Here is an 18,517-nt window from a genome sequence, read left to right as displayed (position 1 = left end):
CTGTGGGTACAGGTCGGGGTCAGCCAGCTACCCTCACCCCAACAGGGACACTCCTGACTCGGGAGGGTACCTTGCCTCTCTGTGTCACACAGAGGGGAGTCTTCGCTGCACCCCACCCACCTGCTGGGTGACCCTGAGCAGACCACTCCCCACCCCACCCTGGGCTTCACGGTCTCCAACAGTAAAACGAAGGCTGGAATTAATATCCAGCATTTTCCAAAGGATGGCTTCTATGAGAACTTTAGGTGGCTCTCGATAAACACGTTAATAGTTACATGTATTAATTTAATGTATATGCAGAAAAAATGTAACTACCACAAATCGATAATTTCTCACATTTTTTCCTAGAACAACACTAACTTGCGTTAATTTTGTTTTGTTTTTAAAGGCAGCCAATCTGAAGGAAATGCCAAGTAAATAATGCTCACGAATGACCAAAGCTGGGGCGGTGAGTCGTATACAGGTGCTGGGGACACAGCGGACTTATCTCCCCTCTGCTTCCCGCCCCCGGCTCCCAGGTGCTGGGTTTGAGGGACGTCAGAGCCACCAGCCCTAACCTAGCCTCCAGACAGGCCTGTCATTAAACTATGACAGTTGTGGCCAAGGCAGCATACCCAGGGTGGTGATGGGCTGCAGGCTGGTCCTCGGGAAGTGCATCTTATCAGTCGAGCTGTGGCGTTTGTTGGTGGCCGCAGGGCCGGAGCCCAAGCTGGTCAGGGCCACTTCCTCTTGGATCTCTGCGGAGGGCTGCCCATTCTGCAAAGGCCCGCCTGGGAAGAAGGGGCATGGTGGTGGGGGAGGTAGCCACACGAGACCAGACACTCTGGCCACCACGGGGACCTCACTTCTCTCCCCCAAACCTCTACTTCCGTCAAGTGGGTCCAATCATGGTGTTCCACACAAAAAGGCCAGTCCAACTGGTGAACTGATGGAGTAGGGGGTACAGGCGTCCCTTAGAGTACAACCACTGATTGATGCAGCTGATTACCACCTCCGAAATGGAACCAGGTGCCCAAGTCTCATCTGGTCCGCCGGCCCCTGGACACTACACATCAATATAAGGGGCTCTGCTTTCGTGGGGCCTCCTCTGTGCAAAGCCCCAATTGGGCACAAAGGTGAATCGCAATGAGGGAGACCCAGGCTCTGCTCCTGAATGCCTAAACGGAGAGGGGCAGCCCAGCAATGCCTCTGAGCAGAAGGGTAGGAGCAGGGAAACCGACCGAATGCCCCTGGGGGAACTCAAAGACGAATGGGGGGAGACAGATGTGCCACAGAAACATGAATGTGAGTACTAACTGTACTTGTGGTTGAGCGGTACAGGGAGGAGCCAGCCAGGCAACGTAGAAGCTGGCCCCGAGGCTCCAATGAGGAAGTCTCGAGCGCGGTTGCTCAGCCCCCACGGCCTGGGAATGGGCCAACTCCAGGCTTCCAGCTAGGGGTGGGGCAGCTCTGCTAGAGCCCCGGCTCCCCAGCGCAACAGCTCTCTCTGTGGCCGCCAGGGGGCGCTCAGCGCCTCCACACCACTGCCTCTCACCATTGAGACACTCCATCTCTGGCTCCTCGCCCTCAGGCTGCTTCTGCAGGCGCTTGGCCTTGCAACGCTTCTTGCAGTAGAACATAAGGCCCAGCACAGCAATGATGTAGGCCACAGCAGCACCCACGGACAGCCCGATGGTCTGGATCATCTTGTAGGGGGGAGGGCTGCCCGGGCCCTCGGACTCCTCCGGCACCGGCTTTTCTGAGAGACACACAGAAGGGTCTGGGCCAGGGGCCAGTGAAGCAAACCCAGCCCTCCTTCGCTACCACCCCTTCCCATCCTACACCGAAGACCACCTCCCAGACACTCGATGGCCTGACCAAACCAGAGAACCAGGGAGGGTCACCACTGTCACTGGCTTTAACAAGGGGTGGGTCCTTGGGCCCCACCAAGGTCACAGAGAGTTCTGAAGGACATGAGGCCAGTGATTCCCAAGCTGGAGTGCATCTGAATTTGAGGCTAGGGACACACATAAAAAAACACACCTGTCAGGATGCTAACAAAAACCCACACTATCATTAACAAGCTTCCTAAGTGACTTGGTATCATGAACCAGGCCCCGAAGAGCAGCATTTGGGAATTCCTGATTTAGGACCCCAGACACTGCCTGACACCGAGCAAGTTCTTCAAGAAACATTGTTTGTGGAAAGGATCTTCTAGTCTAGGGGCTCTCGATGGCCTAGGGTCTCATGGTGAAAGAGGAGCCAGGAATCATTAGGGAAACTGAGGGAGAGAGGCCCGTGGGAGAGACCATCCAGGATCCCCGAACTCTCGCCCACACCTAATGCTTCAACCAAGGGGCCTTATCGCTTCGCTATTATCCATTCAAAGTTCCACAGAATATTCTGTCTAGAAAAACAGTTCTGCTGCTAAACCACAAATTTGAGGACTTCTCATTGAAACCACTCTCATCTTACAGATGCAGAACCAAGCCCCTGGAGAGGAAATAACACCTCCAAGGGCCACACCTGAATCCCAAGTCCATGACTCTCGGCAGAGCCTTTTACCTGATGCATCATCCTCTCTGGGCCTCCAGGGCAAAGGAACCCTTCCCTGCTGCACCCTGGCCTGCTCCCCTCCCTGCCCACCCAGAGATATGTGCGGCTGCTGCAGGAGACCTGGGAAGAAACATTTTAGGACAAGAGCACCACCCCCAGGCCCCCCCAACACGCACACACACATGCACACCAGCTGTAGAATGTTAAATCAGCAACAGCCCGGCAAGGAACCTGACACTATGCCACGCATGGTGGAGGGGACCCAGCTGAATCCCAGCCCCCAACACAAAAATGATTTCAGTGTCTTCCGTATACAGGGGGCCGATGAAGACAAAGATAAGAAAGAAGTCTGGCCCCAGCACTTCCTGTGCAGGACACCGCTCCCCAGCACATACCCACAACATAGAGGGGTGCCTCCGTGTGCTTGATGTTACAGCTATTGCCCGCGATGCAGGTGTAGCGGCCCGAGTCCTCGGGGGCCACGTCATGGATCACCAGGGAGCCATTCTGGAAGATGTGCATTCTGCCAAGAGGGAAACCACAGCGCTGCCCACCTCACCAGCTCCTGGGAAGACCGGCTGTAGGAGAGGTGCGGTGGGCCAGGGAAGCAGACGGCCCTACCTAGGTCCCAGCTTGGTGGGGTCCAAGATGCGGTCTTTGCCCTTCCACTGAATGAGCGGCTTGGGGTCTCCCTGGGCCTCACACCGCAGCAGGGCTGTGTGACCCTGGTACACGGTCGTGCGCTCTGGTTCCACCTTGAAGGTGATGAAAACTGGATGGGAAGAGCCCAACAAGGGGCGGGGAGCAGTGAGCCATGGGGCTGGCAGGCTGTGGGCTGCCCCCACCCCTGCCCTGGGGCCCACCACCCCAGCCCCAGGGCCCTGCCACGGTCGCACCTGCCACGGTAAGCTGGACATGGGCACGGATCTGGCCCTGCAGCCCATTGGAGGCGATGCAAGTGTAGTTGCCGGCGTCATCACGGGTCACCCTGGAGAAGTGCAGGGTCCCGGCATTGTCCGTCACCCACTCTGGGAGGCTGCTCCCATCTGTAGGGGTGACAGAGGAAAATTATAAGCTCGACCCGAGTCACAGGGGTGGCCGGCAGAGCGCTCAGTCACCTGCCTCTACTCAAAAACGTGTTGTTCGTTGCTCCTGACGACCCACAAAGTCCCAACTCCTGAACCAGGCACTGGGAACTCCCCATTACTTGCTCCCATTCCAATTGTTCAGTCTCGCCTCCTTCCGCTGCCCTATACAACATCTCACTCCTGCAAAACCGGACTTCCGAAGGGGCCCCGACTTTGCCTCGTTCTCATCCTCACCGCCTGTCACTTCTCACTCCTAGAATCCTTTCCTGCTCTTAGCCATCCAGGCTTCAGATCCATTTGGAGCTCCAGCTCCAACAGAAAGCTGCCCCCGACCACCCGAGCGGAGAGAGCCCACTTCCTCCATGAAACCTGCAGTCCTACTCTCTCGCTTGCACTACTCACGGAAGTGTAAAAACTGGTCCAGACCCTTGACAGACAACTTGGCAATTTACAGCAAGGGTTGCAAAAGCATGCATACCCTTTCATACGTAATTATTCCACTTCTGGGAATCTCTCCCAAAAGAAATAAACCCAAATCCAGAAAAAACTTTGGCTTAAAGATGTTTATTGCAGCAATAAAACGAAAGAACGAGAAAGGCAGAGAGGGAGAGAGGGAGGATGGTTAACAACCCAAATCTCCAACCTTTAGGGAATATTTAAGTAAATTACAGTGAATCCAATCATTAGAGTATTATTACAATCATCAAAACCAATGTTCATGTGGAAATGCTTGATAACGTTAAGAAAAAAAGGATGTAAAATTACATAATTAACTGTATCTTCTTTTTCTATAGTAAGCATGACTTACTCATGTAAGTTTAATAAGTGAAAATTGTATGTTCAATAAAATTGCTACGTGCAAACAGAAAGATACACATAGAAAAAGAAGGGGGCACACACCCAAAGATGATGGATAGTGGGATTATGCATTTCCCCCCCAAATTTCTTTTTATTTTTTTAAAATTGTCTTTTTTTCCTTCTTTTTTTTTTTTAGAGAGAGAAAGAATGTGCATGCAGGTGGGGGATGAGGGGGAGAGGGAGAGAGAGAATCCCAAGCAGGCTCCACACCCAGCTCAGAGCCCGATCGCAAGACCCCAAGATCATGACACGAGGCAAAACCAAGAGTTGGATGTCCAACCAACTGAGCCACCCGGTGCCCCTAAAATTTGATTTTTAAGTCAACTCTACCCCCAATGTAGGGCTCAAACTCACAACCCCGAGATCAAGAGTCGCGTGCTCTACCGCCTGAGCCCACCAGGTGCCCCCATCAATTTTCTAAAGGAGCCCATGTTACCTTTCTGTCCCCGATGACTATTTTGAAGGGAGAGGGAAGACTTCACAGCACCATCCGGGCCAAGCCAATCACTTGCTGCCTCAGTCATCGCCCATGATGTCTAATGCCATAATCTGACCTCCTTGGTGTCTGGCTCCTTTCTTCCTACCGGGACTATAAATTGGCCCCACATTTCTTGCCTTTCCCACAGTTCCTGGCATGGTGCCAGGTCCTCGGCTGGTCCTCAGACACGCACACATCTGACCAGTGGACTGTCCGACCTGCCCCCACTCCATGCCCTCATGGTACCCACCTGCCCGAATCCACTTAATAGTGGGCTTTTCTCGGCCCGTGGCTGAGCAGGGCACCGTGGCCTCCTTGTCAAACTCCATGCATTGCTGCGGCCGGGGTGGTGGTGTGAACTTGAGCTTTTCTGTTTCAGCAGAGGGAGGGTGGGTGAGTGGCAAGAGGAGGAACCGCGGCGGCTCGATAGGCCGGGCGGGCCTGAAGGTCTGGGCCCCCTGCTGCTCCTTCCCCTTTGCTCTCCCCACGCTCGGGCACTCACCCAGCACCTGGACACGGGCTTGGGCCTCGATGCTGCCGGCTAGGGTGCTGCTCACACAGCGGTACCATGTGCCATCATACACCTCCACGTTGTTGATACGCAAGGTGCCGTTCGTGGAGACTTCGAACCGCGAGTCCTGTGGCACACGTTACGGGACTGTGGGAGGTCTTGGCCCCACAAGCGTCTTCAGGGGAGCTTCGGGGGAAGGAGTGCTAGGGAGCTGATCCCAGAGAGAGCCCTGGAAGGGGATTCTGCCCCCTTCCGCCAGGAGCAAGCCTCATTCTCACCTCCGAGATGAGCATCTGGTTTCTGTACCAGATGACTGTGGGTTCTGGCGTGGCCTGGGTCAGGCAATGCAAGTAGCCTGGCTTGCCCTCCTCCAGCTGGCTGTCCTGGGGCTTCTTCAGCCACGTGGGCACAGCTAGAGGGACAGGGAGGGAAAAGAAGACCGAGGAACATGTCTGCAAAACCAAAGAATCCAATTCCTCAAAACTCTAATCCCACACGCGACCCCGAGTTCAGAAGCCCATCTGCTCCAGTAAAAGTGCAACAATGGCCCCTTAGTGAGGACAACCTTTGGAACATGATCCCCATACATATGTATTCCTATACCCATTTTACAGTGGAGAAGACAGAGGTTTAAAGTAGTAATGGTGATGTGCTAATACCTGATAGATAGGATTCAAATCCCTGGTCCATGTGCCTCCAAAACCCTTGCTCTTTTTATTACACTGAAACGCTCCAAGGCTTGGTCCTCAGATCCCTGTTTGGGGTTAGCCATCCTCGTTCCCTGAATGATCTCAGCCCATCCGTGGCCTTCAATGCCATAGAAGTGCATGATTCCCAAACCTATACCCTGACTCCTGACCTCTCCCCTTTCACAAGCTTCAGACCTGCAAACCCAGCTGCCTACCAGCATCTCCGACTGGAGATCCAACAGGCATCTTGAGCTTTATATGTACAAAAGAGAACAAGTGAGTTCCCCTGGAACCAGCTCATCCCGGTTTTTCCAGTCTCAGTAAATACTGCCCCTATGCAGCCAACAGCAGAAGCCAAAACCTAGCCTTGACTTCCCTCTCCCTGTCACATCCATTCTACACCAACCCCATCTACTTGAGCTCCCCCCAAATCCTGACTTTGACCACCTCTCTCACCTCCACTGCTAACGCTCTGTTCCAGGCCCTCCCACACCTCCCCTGGGCGATTACAGTCATCTACTAACTGGACTCCCTGTCTTGACTCCTGCCCCTAACATTCGGTCTTCTCAGAACAGCGGAGAATGATCTTTTGAGACTGTCACTCTCCGACTCAAAACCCTACAAGGACTTCTTGTCTGATGTGGGGTGGCAGATTGTTTGCAAAGATGGTCATAAATGGTTCTCCCATCCCTTGTTTCTTTGCATTGTGTTGCTGCCACTTTCCCCATCAGGAGACAGTCTACTTCTCTCCTGCCTAGAGTCTGGGTGGCCCATGACTGGCCTGGCCCAACACAGAACCCAGTGGAAGTTAGGCCGGGCAACTGCTGAGTGGATGGCTTGAGAAGGCTTGTGGCTTCCACTACTGTGTGAAGAGGCCTGAGCTGGCCTGCTGCAGCAGCCGTGGGGGAGACACCTGAGGCACCCCGACAGAGCCATCCTCCGTCAACCTCGAGACATGCGAATGAGGCCACCAGGGAACGGCCAGCCACCAGTCGACCTCCCAGCTGACTGCAAGCACATTTGATCTTTCTGACTATCTTGTAGGGTAGGTAGTAGGTTATTAGCTCCATTTTATGGATGAGGAAACTGAGCCCTGGCAAAGCAGGTGGCTTGCTACATATCGTCACTCCATGTACTAGGGAAAGAGTGGGACCTGGGTCTCTAGAATCCCAGTCCCTTGCCCTTGCTCTGCAGCCAGAGGGCTGTTTTTCTGTGTGGGCTGTCACCCCAACTTCTGTGCGTGGCTCTTCACAGTCTACCCCAATATCACCTCCCAGCAGCTGACTGAGTCCCAAGCGTGCACAACCCAGAGCTGAGAGGGCCTCAGGTGAGCACCAAGCCTCTGCACATCGCACCCAGAGACCAAGGCCTCGCCGTGGGCCCCGGGCTCCCCTCCACCTCGCCTCGCCCCTCGGGGCACAGGTGCTCACTGGCCACAGTGATGTTGACATCCTGTCGCCGCTGACCAGCCAGGTTGGCTGCGTGGCAGGTGTAGACACCAGCATCACTCTCGGCGGTACCAGCAAACACCAGCTCGTGGCCCTGCTGGAAGACTCTGCCGTGGGTGGGCAGCCGGACTCCCGCATGCTCCCACCACACACGGGGCTCCGGCAGACCCTGTGGGGGCAAGCAGGCCACACGCTCCTCGCGGCCGGCTGTGAACACCCGTGGCTCAAGTGGTAGCATGTCTTCAATCTCTGCAGGGAGGGAAGCAGAAGGCAACCACCCGATTACCGTGGGTCTCAGGGTTCCTCATGCTCTCCCACAGCAAGCTTTGGACCTTTGTAGCACAAACCCTGAGAACACTGTCTCTCCTCTTCCTGCCCTCAGCATGCTCTTCCTCTCTCTGCCTGCCAAGCTGCTTTCTGAGTGGAATCAGGAGCCTAACTCTCTACGTGCCCACAATGTTGAAGGCAGCCCCCACGTCAGCACCCGAGACCCAGGGACCCACCTGCCAGGTGAAGTGTGGCCTCAAGGACGACGGGAGGGCCCCTCTGCCCATGGCCTATGCAGCGGTAGACCCCTGCGTTGCGCGGCCGGACCTGGGTCAGCAGCAGGGACCCGTTGGCAAACACAGTGGCTCTGCGGAGGTGCGGGGGACTGCGAAGAGAAGAGAGTGCTATGTGGAAGAAGTGGCCCACAGGCCTCCTTCTGGAAGGGAATGAGATGGAACCCCATGCTGCAAAGGTCAGAGGTGTAGGAAGGAATCAGCCAGGAACAGGACAGAGTGAAGGAAGCCCACGTCCCACGTCGGGGTGTGTGGGTGTGTGTGTCCATGTGCGTGCGTGTACACATTCACGAGTGTGCACAGGTGTGTTCCACCTACAGGAGACTCAGCTTTTGGGGCAGTGAGGTGAGCCACAGTGTCAGTGGGAGACAGTGAGTCATCAACAGTGTGCAAATGTGGAGACAGAGAGCCACCTCCCTGCAGGGTTAACACCAGCCTGCCAGTAAGGCCCCCAGCCCCAGCAGCCAGAAGCTCCTCGGCTACACCAGATGAACTACTGATAATATCTTCAGGGCTGAAGCCAGGTGGGATCCCCTAGTCTAGGGAGCCACACCCCCAAGGACCAAGGCTATGCTTGGCACCAAAGGTGCTCTCTGCTCTCAAACGGGGAAGGACAGAAGTCCAGATAAAGGAGCTGGCACCACCCAGAACCTTCTGGAAGTGCTTGCTTCCTCCAAAAAGTGTGTGTGTGTGTGTGTGTGTGTGTGTATGCATGTGTGTAAAGTAACCTTACCATCCAGACTACGGTCACCAGGTCCCCTGTGTCCCTCCAAACTGAATCTCTACTCCCCATCCTAGGAGACCCATATAGGCAGGAGGGGAGTGGGGAGAGAAGAGAGCCACCACTAGCTCATATAGTGCCGTTGTGTGAACTGGAAAAAGATGCCCTTCCTGGAGGCTTCCCTTTGTGGAACTCGTTTTGTAACAGCAAGACATTCTACTGCCATCTGCTGGAAACTTGAAGTAATACATGTAGAGATCTAGCATGTCTGCAGTACTAATCCCATCCTTCTAGAGAATGCACCCGAACCACCGTACTCGAAGGCCCCTTGCCAGATGCCTTACCGGCTGCGGTTAGTGATGGGAGTCTCATCTTCAAAGACCCACTGCAGGCTCGGGGGTGGCTGGGCTGAGAACTGACAGTGGAACATGGCCTCCTCGTTCCTTGCCACTACGATGTCCTGAGGGGCCAGCACTACCCTGGCAAAGCTCTCGTCTTGGGGTGGGAGGAGCACAGGTATGTGAGCAGGCTGAGTGGGGAGGCCCCTCCCATCCCTGCTGCACCTTCTCCATCCCCACCCCGGCCTCACCGGCAATGCTCAAGGTGAAGTTCTGGCTGCTGCAGGTCTGGCCAAAGGCGTTTTGGGCACAGCAGGAGTAGAGGCCACTGTGCTCTGGGCTGGCCGGCCGGAGGGTCAGGTTTCGCTCCTTGCTGATGACCGTGTGATTGCTCTGGCCATCGGAGAGGGGGCTCCCGTCTCGGAACCACTGGTAGGTAGGCCTGCAGGGCCGAGGGGATCAGCAGCAGGGAGGCAGGGGGTACTCAGGTGGCCGGTGGACAAGATACAGAATCAAAGGGTCAGGGCTACACCCCTCACTTTACAAATGGGGAAACTGAAGCTTGGGAGGGGAAGCATCTTGCACAAAGGCACACAACAATTCCGGGGCAGAATCAGGTTGAGTTTCTACAACTCTCTGCTCCCAGAATGCAGGATCATGCCGCAACGCTGCTCCTCCTCGGGTCACTAGGGGTGGTTACGGAATGAAGCGAGGTGCCTCTGAATAGAGTCCGGGTTTCAGTGAGATACCCCTACCGGTCTAGAATAACCGTCTCCATTCCCGCCCTCAAAGTTAGCTCCTTACCGAGGATGCCCGTCAATGTGACAGCGCAGCGTGACCTGGGTCTGTGGCTGGATCTCAGCTTCTGAGGCTGGATGCTTCAGGACCACAGGACCAGTCTCAATCCCTGCAGCAGAGGCCATGGTTGCAGAGTGAGGGGCGGGGCAGAGCAGAGCAAGGGGGTGGGGAGGGCAGAGGGGAAGGAAGAAAATCAGAAAAGGACGCGGGCCTGCAGGCTCTGGAGCCAAGAGACAGCGCAGCGAAGCCCCGCAAAGCTGAGGCCAGAGCTGCACACAGGGCGTGGGGTGGGGGGCCAGAAACAGAGCGTCCACCCAGTCTGCAGCGGGTCAACCCTGACGCTTGGCCACGCTGCCTCGCTGCCCTTGCCATCTGCAAAAGGATCCAGCAGGTCAAGGGTCCTCGACTTGAAGGGGGAAAAAAATCTTTTGGAAAAAATAAAACTTCTCTTCTCCACACACACAGAAAGAATGGACCGCAACTGCCTTCTGCCTGCCCCATTCAACTGGAAATGGGAGAAGCTGAGGGAAAGGAGGGATCCCACGGGGCTCAGTAACGGCGGAACTAGCAGGGAGCGAGCGCAGTCCCCTGGTTCTCACATTTGATGTTGAAGGAGGCGTTGGCACTGCGGGTCTCCTCTCCAGTGGCGTTGTCCCGAGCCACGCACTGGAAGGCTCCAGAGTCCTGCAGCCGGTCCACAGCGGCAAAGCTCAGGCTGCTGCCCTGCGCGAAACGCCGCTCAGTGTCCTGGACAGGGGCCCCATCCAGCAGCCAGTACACGTGTACCGGGCCTGGAGCCTCGGCCTCACAGCGGAGCAGTGCCCGGCGCCCCTGCAGTGCATCCTGGGAGGATGGCTCCTTGATGAAGACAACGGCTGCCTGGGCACCTGCAGATGGGGACACGGGAGCAGCACCGTCAGGAGGAGCTACAGCCACCGTCCTCACACAGGTCACTCATCACCCTGTGCACAGAAGGAAAGGGGCTCTGCACAAGAAGGGGGTGTCCAGGAAGCGCAGGAGAGAAGGATCATGAGACCACAACTGCCAAGTGTCCACTGAGAAACTCTTAAACTGTGCTGGGTGCTCTGCAGGATACAAAGACGCAGCGCACACCAGTTGGTAGGGGGCACAGGGCAACTACACAGAACACAGCAAGGCTCGGGCCCAGTGAACGGTGCAGGCAGCCAGGAAAGAGAGGGAGTTCCAAGGGCTGGGGTGAGGGGTAGGGACACCAGGGAGGCTCCCTACAAGAAGCTTCAAACCTACGGGTTCTGATGCTGGGCTGAGGAGCAGGGGACATTAGCAGGCAGCCCTCCCCGTCAATCTTCAGAAACCAGGATGTTGAGCAGAGTTAAGTCAAGATCTGCAGAGAATCTTGGAAGGATTACTCACATTCACAGCCCCACTGAGGGTCCAGCATCAGAGGTGGCTCTGAATTCCACCCACAGATGCTCTGCAGCCCAGCGTCCCCCAGGGTCTTCTCTGGGAAAACCCACCCCATCACAGGAGAAACCAATATTCTCTAGATCTGGGGCTACCGCCAAAGGCACGCCAGCGCCACCCCCACATCCTACCCTCTATCGCTAAGAATATGTCTGGCCGAGGCTGGCTTTTCTGGGCGAAGTTGAGAGCTGAGCCCAGCGGTTCCAGGTTTTCACCTGAATCCATTCCCCCTCCTGCACTGCAACAGTTCAGCTCCGCTGGGGCCGCAGGGGCACCCACAGAGAAGGGGGTCCTGCAACCAAGGGTGGAACCAGAGCCAGTGGGAACAAAGGGAAAGTCAGAAATCTGTACTGAGCAGCAGATGGGTTGAGGAGGTGGAGGGCAGGGCTGGGCAGGTGGCATGGTGACAGCAGGAATAACACACCGGGCTTTGTTCCTGGCCCACGTGGGCGCCCTGCAGAGGCCCTGAGCTGCGGGGCCAAGAACACCAGCCCACCTGCCAGGGGTGGGTGACGACACAGAAGAGGATGTGCAGCCCCTCCGGGAAGAAGAAATAGGCCTCCTGGGGCTGCTACATGAAGAAGCAGGCTCTGCCTCTGACCAAACTGGGCCTGGTAAGGGCAAGAGGAGGCTAATGGGGTCCTGCCATCCCCATCCAAACCAATGGAGGCTAATCGCGGCCCAAAGAGTGCTGTTCCAAGCCCCTGACGGTCGAGTTTGGTTCTTGAGGACCTAAGAGCCAGTCTCCTCATAAAGTCAGCATCTAGACAAGTCCCGGACCTCTCAGAGTGAGGCCCAGATGAGGGGCAACCCTTAGTGTTGGTCCATCTCCCAACATTGTCAGAGGTGCCAGCCCACAAGACAGTCATGGAGCCAGAAGGGGCCCAGAGCCACCTCCATTACTTCTCAGCGGGGCCCTGCTGGCTCTCCAGGTGGGACCATTGCCTTCAATGCTGGGCTATCCCACCCACTGTGCAAGTTAAGAAATCTGTCCTCGGGGCGCTGCCAAGCACACTCCCGGTCACCCTGACATCCCAAACCCCCACTCACTTCCAATCACTACACAGGAATGTGGCCCTGCCCCCACGGGGCAACTTGCTACAACCTCTTTGTAGACCCGATAGGTAAACTGAGGTCCTGGGAAATTAAGGGATTTGCCCCAAATCAACCAGCTCATTTGACCATGACCCAAGGAAGCCAACTCCTAGCCCCATGCTCTTCCCAGCTCCACCCACGAACTCAAAACCAACCTGGAAGTGGCTGATCCCACAATGGGGCTCAGTTCCCGTGGCCACGGAGAGAGGTAGACACACCTCCTGCAGACACTGCAGACACACAAAGGCACTCAGCTAACTGGCTGACTGAGGTAACCTTGAGGAAGTGTGGGGCAAGAGTTGGTGAAGGCGGGGGCGTCTGGAACACTTCCCGACCACCTCTCATGAGGCAGATGGGCAGACTCAGGCTGAGCACCCAGTGGGCCTCTGCAAATGTGACTCACCGAATTCTTGAGGCCCTCGATCCTGAACTCCAGGATCGTCAAAGTGTAGGTGAACCACCCCACTTCCCACTCAGCTTCTCCAGACCCGGGGAGCCAGGAGTCTCGCCCGTGCACCTTAGTTAAGGGTGTGGAATCAGACAGGTGGGGCTCAACTCCTGCCCCTCATGCTTGGTGTTTGACCTTGGGCAAGGAATGCAGATGGTCTCTGCCTCGGCTCCCTCTGCCTCTCTCATGGGGTTGTCATGAGTCACAAACGCAGAAACTCATGTGAAGAGACTCGGACAGAGCTAACCCAGGGAACGGTAGCTACTGTTCCGATCTCCACTGTCACCCGTCCTGCCCAAGGACTCTCATGTTAAGAACATTAGGAAACTCCCCCTCCAGAGGCCCAGGACGACTCCCAGACCCTGGACAGGCAGGAGCCTCCGCAACAGATAAGTTTGAGGGGAATGATCAGGTGGGGGTGGGATGGAGGGAAAGGGGCCACAGGCTTGCAGGAACCACAGACCACTGGCCACAGAAATCTGAGCTGGGGAAGAAGAGATGGCATGACTCAGAGGGACCCCAGCTCAGCCTCCGGCATCCCCTCCTGGGGTGAGAGCTGCTCTGTCGCTGTGGTGAGAGATGCTGCATTCCCAGACCGCCACTCAGAGCCTCCTGCGCCCCCACGACAGGGCCTGGGAAACATCAAAGCTGGCCCTGAGGGGCCCTCTGTCCTGACGTCAGCTCACAGCAGGTCCTGGTTAGTGCTTGGCTGGGGCAGACTTTAGATGTTATAAAAGGCAGGGAGTACAGCCACCGGGCCTTCTCCAAGCCCCCAGCCCCTGCTCCGAGCCGCTGTTGGAAGGCTGGCCCAGGGCCGTGGCACCCACATTTGCTGAGAAGGTGACCAGAGGCGTGCCCAGAGTGCATGGCTTGCAAGAGAGCTCGGTCTGTTGTGTTGCTTAGGGGGGAAAATGGGCAGAAGGCTCAGGGGCAGATTGAGGAGTCCCCTGGCAGAAATGCCGGACTCCAGGAAAGGAGGGGCTGGGCAGTGAGGAACTCTTCAGAAGCTTCCGCTGGTCCCAACAAGACGTGGAGGACAGCAATGACAGAGAGGCGGAAGGCTTTTGGGCACTGAGGTGGTACCTGCCCCAAGGTGGTGCAGTCATCAGCACATACCTGTCCCTGTACCACCACTGACTTGAGGATGCCCCCAGGGCTGTGGTCTGGGGAAGGCCTTCTGCGGTGGCACACTGGTCGGGGCCTCCCAAAGCTGCCCCCTCATTCACAGTCCAACCACACCGTGCATCGTGCCTCCTACACGTAGGCCCCCGAGAACGCAAGGCTGATGTGGCACCTGAGGCAGCCCGCACCGTGCAGCCACTTCAGAGCTGCCCACCGGTGCTGCCCCTGGCCTCCCAGCCATGCCACCCTAGCCTGGCCTCGCCGCACCCTTGCACTCGCCGAGCAATGGGGACCCTGCCCCTACCCCTGAGGCCGTGTGAGGCTAAGTGGGTTCGCATACACAGAGCCCGCAGCGCAGCACGGGGATGCGGAGGGTACGGGGCTGAGGCCTCAAGCAGCCTCCCTGCAACGACAGGCAGGCAGAACCATCTGCCCACACCAGGTGTCAACCCCAACAAAGCTGGAGCTGCAAATACCCAATAAGGACATTTTCCAAGCCATTTCCTCGGCTCCCCCAACAGCCATCTCTACGAAGACATTATGCCTGCGCCTTGGCCCCAGCCCCCGGAGGAAGGCTGTGTGGGCAGCGACCGACTCCGCTCCCCGCCCTCCTGGCTGCTGCTCTCTGGGCTCCAGGCCCAGCAGACCCATGTGTGTCTACGTATGCATGTGTGCACACACATATGTGTAAACATGACTTTATGGAGAGCAGAGAGCAGCAGGAAGTTTTTCTGCTCTGAAGTAATTTCAGCTACTTTGGTCCAAGCATCCATCTGGGCCACTTAACTACCTATCTCAAAGGGGGGCTGGTCCTCCTGCTCGAGGAAGAACACCCCAGGACCTGTGCAGGCCCCAGAACCTGCCAAACCTGACCAGCTGATTCTATGTTCTCTCCCTTTTACTAAAGAAAATGCCACCTTTCAGACACATGCCTCAGGACCAGGCTGAGCTACCAAGACGCTGGTTGGCCCTGACATGGGCATTTTGCACAGTAATGTGTGACCATATGAGAAGTGGCCGGCTCCTCCACACCTAAGACTCAGTCTCTGGCTCCAGAGCCTGGGTCCCTGTGGGGGACCATCCTTACTCCCATGTGGCCCCCAGAGCCTAGACTGAGGCGGCTCCTCTTAAAGCACACAAACCCCCAAGGAACAGGTTTGCCAACACCCTGTGCCCTGTCTGGGCAACGGCCTCAGGACACAGGCCAAGAGAGGCAGCCCCCAACCTAAGAGGCACAAATGGTCCGGGAAACACAGCAGCCTCAGGCCCCCTCACCCACATGAGGACAGCCCTCCTCACAAGTCTCCTCCATCCAAGAAATTCTAAGGGCACCAACAAGAGGCCCCAGGGGTACCAGGATCCCTGCATCAACATCCTCCCCAAGGGGTCAACACACGGACTGCAGACCCTTGGCCTTCCTGGATTTAACTGGCCTAACTTTCTCCTGCCCTTGAACCACTCCAAAGGTCCATGGCTCATACACATTTGTCATTTTGTTGAAGAACAAATGTCAACTGCTGCATGAATAAGTCAAATGGATGAACAGCAAGCTCAGCTACCCCACCTCTCACCTATTCACCCAGGTCAGCAGAAACACAAATGCCACAGAGGTATTTGTGAATTTGGGGTTCTGGAATGTCCCTCTCTACCACCAGAATATACCAGCAAGATATTGTATGTGGTTTTAGCACCAGCAACCCAGACTGATGATAAGCCCAGAACATAAGGATTCAGGGAGTCACTGAAAATCGGCCACAGCAAACTGTGAGACCCAGAGGCAGACCACAAAGTTTCTACCCTCTTCTGTCTTTTCAGGGTCTACAAAAGGCCCCAGGTTAATGGATGGGAGCCCCGCAGCCCTCTGCAAGCCATCACAGTCCTTGTTCTGAGCAGCGCAGGAGGAGCAAAGCCAGGGACCCAGCCTGGGATTTAACTGTAAATATCTGGAGAGGCTCCCACATTCAGATTAGAGGAACAGAACAAAATCACCAGAGATTAGGGCAGAAACAACCTAGCGGCCAACTCGTCTACCTTAGATGAAAACCACAACTCAAACCTGTCCTGCCCGCTCCTGGGAGGCCCCTCTGATGGCAGGAGCAGGTCCCTGGGTCCAGCATCACGTGGCATCCAAGCCAGAGGGACAAATATGCCCACAAATGAGGCTTACAATGCTCCCCAGCCAGTGGCCACACCTTTGGTCCCGGAACCAACCTGTATTCTGCTGGGACTGGGAGGGCCTTACTTGGGACGCATCTCTCACCCTTGGTAACCCTTAAATGGCTGTGATGTCTTCAAGGAAGCAGCAATGAATTAAACACCCAGCCCCGTGAGGTAGTGTGATCAGGCCGAAGGAACACGGCAGGGGTGAAACCCGGGTTCTAGTCTCCACACAACTGCTAACAAGCAGAGTGACCCGAGCCAATCACTAATCCTTCCCAGGCAGATTTATTACCTATAAAATTAAATACACAAGAGGATGTAACGGGACAGTCCCCAAGACCTAGCACTGGATTAGCTGCAAAGAGCCTCAAAGGCAGCTACAGAAACAAAGGGCTCAGTCCCCTCCTCCACCCCAGCCGCCAGCCCCCAGCCCCCAGCGCTGGAAGGTAAAGGCAGGGCAGGGCCCAGGAGGATTAAGGGCGATGCTGTAAATGGCAGGTGTGCAGGTCGGAGGCAGCTGGGGGTTGCAAGCAGAGACCCAGCACCACTTTCTGACAAACTGCTCTCATTCCAACGGCTGAGCTTACATCCTCCCTCACCAGGAGATCCAGCCTCTGCCTTGGCCACACACTTGCACTAAGAGCTCACTGCCTGTGACACCCCTGAGAGTCCCATCTGTGCCGTGACTGAGAGCTGCAGCCCAAGCTAGGCTGTAAGCCTGAGGACAGCGCAGACACTGGGGCCCAAGAGGGTACAGCTGTGGCCCTCGCGGCGCCTGGGCACCATAAACACCCCACTAGCATTTATGGGGGAATGAAGTCACTGAAGAGCTGTCTGACCTGAAATCTTGTCCTAGGGCTACCTTTATCCAATCTTGGCCAACCTAATTTTCTTCTCTGGGTCTCAGTTTCTTCTCCTGGAAAATGGCAGCCTTGGAACCAATTTTAGTGATTCTTTTTTGGATTCCTAGGACAGTCAACAATATTCAAAATGAAATACACATTACGTATAGACGCACAAAAGTCTGCATACTTTTCAGGGAAGTAAAAAAACCCTAGAAGGGCTAGGGAACCAGGGACCCCAGATTAAAATGTCCTTGGAGGGGCACCTGGGTGGCTCAGTCGTTAAGCGTCTGCTTTCGGCTCAGGTCATGATCCCAGGGTCCTGCCTGCTCCGCGGGGAGCCTGCTTCTGTCTCTCCCACTCCCCCTGCTTGTGTTCCCTCTCTAGCTGTGTCTCTGTCAAATAAATAATAAATCTTTTTAAAAAAATAAATAAAAAATAAAATGTCCTTGGATAAGGTGATGCCTGGGGAGTCCAAAGGCTTGGTGAATGGGACGAAGGGGGGGGGGTTGCTGGAACAGACCTGCCAGGGAGCACCAGGAGTTCTCTCCACCCTCCCTGCCTGGGGACATATCCATTCTCTGCCCCAAGGAGAGAGGACAGACAGCAACCAGCTGTCCCCTAAAGACCCCGGTCAGAGGCCTGCGGAAATCACACTTTGGGCAAAGCGACAGAGCTGCTGGACTTGGGGCACTGAGAAAGGAGCCAGGGCTCAGTCCCAGGAAGACCTCAGGGGTGCTCAGGGCACTCAGGGCTCCAGAGGGGACAGAGAGCCCAGCCTCTGGCTGCAGGCTCCACAACCACTCATTAGACTCCCAGGTGCAGTGGTAAGAGCTCCAGCACAGTGAGAACAGCACCAGGTGAGCCTGGGGAGCATCCTGTGGTCTTTCCTGCGGAGGCAGGGAACAAACTAAATGACAGCCTGGAGACTACCACCTTGCAACTGGGGAGGCCTGGCCTTAGTTTATTAATTTTCAAGGCAGGCTCAGAAAACTCTGGGAGACTCTGCTTTCTGAGCTCTTTTTACCCATCTCTGCCTCCTTCCTGGGAGGCTAATAAGGCAGTGAGCACAGATCTCAGACCCAACCAGAGCGGCCAGAGCAGTTCACCCCAAATTCCCTGTGGAAGGGAGGACACGATTCTCTGCCCTTTAGGTGGAGCAGCCTCTACTTCAGTGAAAAAATCCTGGGGCACCTGGGGTGACTCAGTTAAGCATCTGCCTTTGGCTCAGGTCATGATCCCGGGGTCCTGGGATCGAGCCCTGCATCAGGCTCCCTGCTCCACGGGGAGTCTGCTTCTCCCTCTCCCTCTGCAGCTCCTCCGGCTTGTGCTCTCTCTCTCTCAAATAAATAAATAATAAAATCTTTAAAAAAAAAAAGAAAA

The 18,517-nt window shown here is 55.9% G+C and overlaps 1 protein-coding gene across 1 annotated transcript in view; it reads right to left on the bottom strand.

The window, feature by feature from the left end:
* Positions 1–18,517, bottom strand: part of PTK7 (protein tyrosine kinase 7 (inactive)) — a 56,158-nt gene that overhangs the window by 8,987 nt on the left and 28,654 nt on the right. Inside the window, exons 2-15 of the mRNA XM_081828294.1 lie at positions 10,624–10,911; positions 10,031–10,133; positions 9,478–9,668; positions 9,233–9,383; positions 8,111–8,259; positions 7,590–7,856; positions 5,749–5,882; positions 5,462–5,597; positions 5,210–5,329; positions 3,432–3,581; positions 3,157–3,307; positions 2,931–3,058; positions 1,535–1,738; positions 615–770 (exon numbers count right to left, since the gene is read on the bottom strand). Coding sequence (XP_081684420.1) covers positions 615–770; positions 1,535–1,738; positions 2,931–3,058; positions 3,157–3,307; positions 3,432–3,581; positions 5,210–5,329; positions 5,462–5,597; positions 5,749–5,882; positions 7,590–7,856; positions 8,111–8,259; positions 9,233–9,383; positions 9,478–9,668; positions 10,031–10,133; positions 10,624–10,911 — 2,328 coding nt within the window. The remainder of the gene's footprint in view (positions 1–614; positions 771–1,534; positions 1,739–2,930; positions 3,059–3,156; positions 3,308–3,431; positions 3,582–5,209; positions 5,330–5,461; positions 5,598–5,748; positions 5,883–7,589; positions 7,857–8,110; positions 8,260–9,232; positions 9,384–9,477; positions 9,669–10,030; positions 10,134–10,623; positions 10,912–18,517) is intronic.

Source organism: Leptonychotes weddellii, chromosome 8, assembly GCF_054177405.1.
Source record: "Leptonychotes weddellii isolate Sample4059 chromosome 8, ASM5417740v2, whole genome shotgun sequence".
NCBI classification, from domain to species: Eukaryota; Metazoa; Chordata; class Mammalia; order Carnivora; family Phocidae; genus Leptonychotes; species Leptonychotes weddellii.
The sequence above is the reverse complement of the archived record's forward strand: the minus strand, read 5'-3'. Positions and strand labels throughout refer to the sequence as shown.